Below are 5,000 nucleotides of genomic sequence, written 5' to 3'. Positions count from 1 at the left end.
TAACTCTACAACGCCTTCAAATAAACACACTGCGAGGATGATATATATACTCCTCTTGCAGAAAGCGAGGGATTATCATGCAAGTGTTCCTTCAAATTGTTGCATTTTCTTTGCAAACTGATGGGTCTGGCCGGCCAGTTCTGACAAAAGGAAAGCGTCCTTAGACCTCTTTCATAATGGTCGCCACATTAAATATTCTTTTGTTTTCATTCTAATAAGCCTTTCTAGTAGCCTCGCTACGACGAGCAAAGTTCAAAAGAACATTTGTTTGCGGCATCAAAATGAGGGTAATAGGTCAAATTAACATAAATACAACGGAATTTATGGGTCTATGGGCTGAACGCACTTTGTGAATAAACAGAAATGAGTTGGAAACGTCAGTGGTTTTCTCAAGACAATCCTCAGTTCTTTAAGAGATTTGAACTCACGACTTTCCAAGAACCGGAGGATGTTACTCCTGTTGAACTGCAAGGATTGAACTGTGGATTGCGGCATCAATTTGATACTGTGTCGAATCCCATAACAGATTAAACATTTGACGAAAACTGTCTCATGTTTGTTCATAAGTATATGCAGCACACTGCTACATATAACCCGACTATCTTGGGACAGACTAACTAGCATGCATATTTCCAACTCCTTGTTTATTGCCTTGTGTTCTTTTGGTTTTCCCGTTTTATATCCCACATCTCGTTCTTATCACACTCGTTCCATTCCTAGCCCGCAGGTCCCTCCTGCCTGCCTCATTACACTTTCCGACACAGTCCCCAAGGCCCTACTGTGGACTACATTACCGCTATGTTAGGCAGAATCAGCTTGTGCTGCAAAAGCTTTGCCTCGTCCATTTTGCCGCCTTTATATAATTCGTGAAGTAGACAAACTTCTTTTCCTAAGACATTGGCCAGAGCGCACACACCTCCAACGGCACCTTCAGAAGTGTGAAAAAAAGCTATAGTAAGAAAAAAGAGTAACATAACTACTTTTTTTGGATTCTGTGGACAGTGACTGCAGAAAACCGCCGAAAGTCATCACGAGAAATCCCATAATAGTACTATTCATACAAAGTATTTTCTCCTAACTGGAAAAATCCTCGAGGAGAACGTCAATTTCCTCACTTACCAAGATGATAAGAAGCTAGAAGAAAGCTTGAAGACCCTGCTAAGACTTGAAAATCATTTGCAGCGGTCTCGTGAAGTATGTACCCAATCTTGGATATCTGTAAAAAACAAATTTATGCTTTTAAGTAATAGATATAACTATTCAAACTTAAGCAAGGAGTGTTCATTATTAGTCTCATGCAAGATAATATAACGAAGAAAATCGCACAAGACGTTTATATAACGGCGAAGAAATTGTGGCAGATTTGGAGATATTGATTAATGCCTTTTCATTATGAATGTTTAAGGAATTTACTGATTTACATTAACAGAGGTGAGGCAAAGAAAATTTACCATCTCAATCGCTAGTAGGTTCTCTTCTGAAAAATCAATACGTACCGTAACCTTAAATTTTTTTTAAAAGGGGGGCACTAGAAAAAAACTCTTCAGAACTTCTTACATCAGAGACGTCGAAACAATTCAAGTTCGCCCTACAAACACATCGCGTTTGTCTCATTTACACTTTTTATTGAGGTCCTCCATAATTGTTGCGATAACTTTCTTTCTCGCTAGACCACGTTTACACCAGACAGAGAAACACGAGGCAATTCAATTCGGGTCAGTACATTTCGCTGACCCCCAGTCCATGAACTACCATGATGGACTACCGAAATGGACTGCTAAATGGACTGCTAAATGGACTACCCTAAATTACCTACCTTGAAAAATAAAACAGATTACTGAAGCTTAGATTGCCCGCCACAGTCCCCCTATTTTTGAGGGGGATTCTCGAGACTGGTACGCTTCGATGTCTAAACTACCGAGGGGAGGGGAGCGGAGTTGGCCCAACTCCCCCAATCCGGCATCCCTCGATAGTTTAGACACTCTCCCCAGATGGCGGCAGCTCTATCGAAGCGTACCAGTCTCGAGAATCCCCCTCAAAAATAGGGGGACTGTGGACAATCTAAGCTTCAGTAATCTTTTTTTTATTTTTTCAAGGTAGGTAATTTAGGGTAGTCCATTTCGGTAGTCCATTTAGCAGTCCATTTAGGTAGTCCATTTCGGTAGTCCATCGTGGTAGCCCATGGACTGGGGGTCAGCGAAATGTACTGACCCATTCAATTCAAACCTTTACTCCTTCGAATGCATCATTGGGTAATCAGGACAACATGGCGGCCAATTCAAAGTTTTGTATGGAAATTCATTGCAAAATAACCTGTCCATAACTCTACTTTTCTAGACTTCCGCCTTCATAAACAAAACAGATAAGTTCAAGTTCACAACTGAGGTGATCTGGACTCGGTATCTAATCTCTGGATTTCCCACATACTGCTGTGTTTTACTCCATACATTTTATGTATTTTTGTGCCTTCGGAATTACAGGAAATGTATGGTAAAAACTTTGTTTAATAAAATAATTCGCACAATAGCTATTCTATTCAACTTCATTGAACCGGACTGTTAAGCGCATATGTCATGTTTTGTAAGATAAAAGCACCCAAAATTGCACATCATGAAGCCTTTTTATTGCTTTGAACTTCCATACAAACCTTTGAATTTCCGTAAAGGGATCTACATGTGTTCGTTAAGAAAGAGTCTAAACGCAAGCGTGAGACGTAGTTTACTCTTCGTCTTTGCTAGTTCCATTCCACTGGCAATACGTTGCGAGAGAAGCTGTTAAAATGTAGATTGTGAAAACAATGGCCGTTTTTATACCAGAGACGCATAATTTGTCTGGGACGAACTTGGGCAAACATATTTCCTGCGTCTGCTAAATTCGTCTACTATAAAGACGGACACAAGACGAATTATGCGTCTGGACGAAGAATCTACTTTAGTGCGTCTTCGAAGACGCACTAAACTGGAAAGTTCGTCCAGACGAATTATGCGTCTTGTGCCCGTCTTTATATTAGACATATTTAACAGACGCAGAAAAAATGTTTGCCCAAGTTCGTCCCAGACGAATTATACGTCTCATATAGTTCGTCCCATCTTTACACTAGACGGATAACACGAGAGACGCAGAATTCGTCTGGACGGATTATGCGTCTCTAGTCTAAAAACGAAGGGCTAAGATATGCGACTCGTGTTCAGTACGCGAAATTTTGTTGGGCAAGCACTGAAAACTTTTATCTGAGAAGCAACACAAATACTGATTTCACAGCAAATGATTCCTCGTTCGCACGCTCAAGAAACATTTGCAAAACTTTTTTCTTCCGGAAGTTGTTCTTCACTTGTTTCTTTGCTTGCGAAGAGCGTTAAAATACAAAGGTTTTGAAATTAAGCGTACATCACCACCGCTGTCTTTAAGTCCAATGATGTTGGGGTGAGAAGATAACTTGTTGACACACTGCGGTAACAGATCAATGCCAGTGTTTGCTGGTACACTGTACAAGATTACCGGAATTGGAGAATTATCAGCAACCTATTTAAAGGGAAAAAATACTTCTTGTCATGTCAAAAATAATGGCTCAGATGAGAGGTTGCTTTCTTACAGCATGTATAGAATACAAGTTCGCTACGTGTCATGCGTGATGGACAGGCGAGATGGCCCCGGAGAAAGAGAGCTCATACGAATTAGAAATTATAGAAAACCGATCGTCATTCATGAAAGCGGTCTATAAACGGGTCATGCGATACAGGCGTTGAAGTTACCAAGGGAAATAACGGGTTCGATTTCTGGAGTCAACATCACATGTGACACGGCGGGTCTAATTTGCAGGTCGCGGGTTGCAGGTCATTGTTTCACCAATGCAGAAAGTATCCTGAACATTCTTAAAAGCTAACCTTAGGCCTAAACAAAAGTTTTTAGGCCTAAGGTTAGCTTTTATGAATGTTTAGGATACTTTCTGTATTGGTGAAACAATGACCTGCAACCCGCGACCTGCGACCTGCAAATTAGACCCGCCGCATGTGACAACATGTTTTGTTGGTTTTCTACTCTGCTCCGAGTGGTTTTTTTCCCGATACTTGGTTTTTTTCCCGATACTTGTTTTTTTTTTCCGATACTTGGTTTTTTCCCGATACTCGGTTTTTTCCCCGATACTCAGTTTTTTCCTCTCAACTAAAACCTTCATTCGATCAGATCTATGTACTTTAATTTCTTGCTATCATTATAATACTGGGGACCACTGACTCCGAAAACAGCAGCACAACCGTTACTCATCTACCTTGACAAAATGTTTCTCGAGCGCTTCTACCGTCATCTGATTCTTGTAATAACAGGGTGTTACAACAAGTGCTACCTCTGCACCTGCTTCAGCCATTTTGCTCGTCATTTCAATAGTGTCTCTCGTAGCTAGAAAAGTGGAAAAGCAAATGGAGCAGACATGGACGAAAACGGGGCTTCTTAATGATGTGGGGAACAAAGTATACAACACATATAGCAGATATTGCTTATTAGTATCACCCAACTAAGGGACTAATGCAAATCCTGCATTTTGATTGCCTACGCTACTAGAGGACTACTATTAATAGTCCTCGAGTAGCGAAAAGCGTGACACTTTCTTTCGTTTTATTCCCAAATAAATATTTCTTTAACTTGTTTTTGCTAACTGTATTATTGCCTTTTCTGTCCGACTAGTTGAGTGATACTAAAACAATTAGACCCTTCGCCCTCAAGGGCCACGGGTCAATAGCCCATTCGGCTTCGCCTCATGGGCTATTGACCCGTAGCCCTTGCGGGATACGGGTCTAATTGTTAACTAATCATTGCTTTACGGTTATTTTTTAACCAGTTGTACTATGGGCTTTTTTCACATAGCGACCATTTTGAGTCCCGAGGTACTGAAACCTTTTGTTTTACACCCCCTGAAACTCGCTTCCAAACACATCAACTAGAGGCTTGGGGGGGTGCGAACTCTATTGCCTTTGACCAGCATGGACCATACCCCAGCAATATAA

At 40.9% G+C, this 5,000-nt stretch overlaps 1 protein-coding gene across 1 annotated transcript in view; it reads right to left on the bottom strand.

Moving 5' to 3' along the window:
- Positions 1-5,000, bottom strand: part of LOC138043616 (4-hydroxy-2-oxoglutarate aldolase, mitochondrial-like) — a 17,728-nt gene that overhangs the window by 1,331 nt on the left and 11,397 nt on the right. The window contains exons 3-6 of the mRNA XM_068889974.1: positions 4,268-4,395; positions 3,388-3,522; positions 1,120-1,216; positions 795-928 (exon numbers count right to left, since the gene is read on the bottom strand). Coding sequence (XP_068746075.1) covers positions 795-928; positions 1,120-1,216; positions 3,388-3,522; positions 4,268-4,395 — 494 coding nt within the window. The remainder of the gene's footprint in view (positions 1-794; positions 929-1,119; positions 1,217-3,387; positions 3,523-4,267; positions 4,396-5,000) is intronic.

The sequence above is a fragment of the Montipora capricornis genome, chromosome 3, assembly GCF_036669925.1.
Source record: "Montipora capricornis isolate CH-2021 chromosome 3, ASM3666992v2, whole genome shotgun sequence".
Classification (NCBI taxonomy): Eukaryota; Metazoa; Cnidaria; class Anthozoa; order Scleractinia; family Acroporidae; genus Montipora; species Montipora capricornis.
The sequence above is the reverse complement of the archived record's forward strand: the minus strand, read 5'-3'. Positions and strand labels throughout refer to the sequence as shown.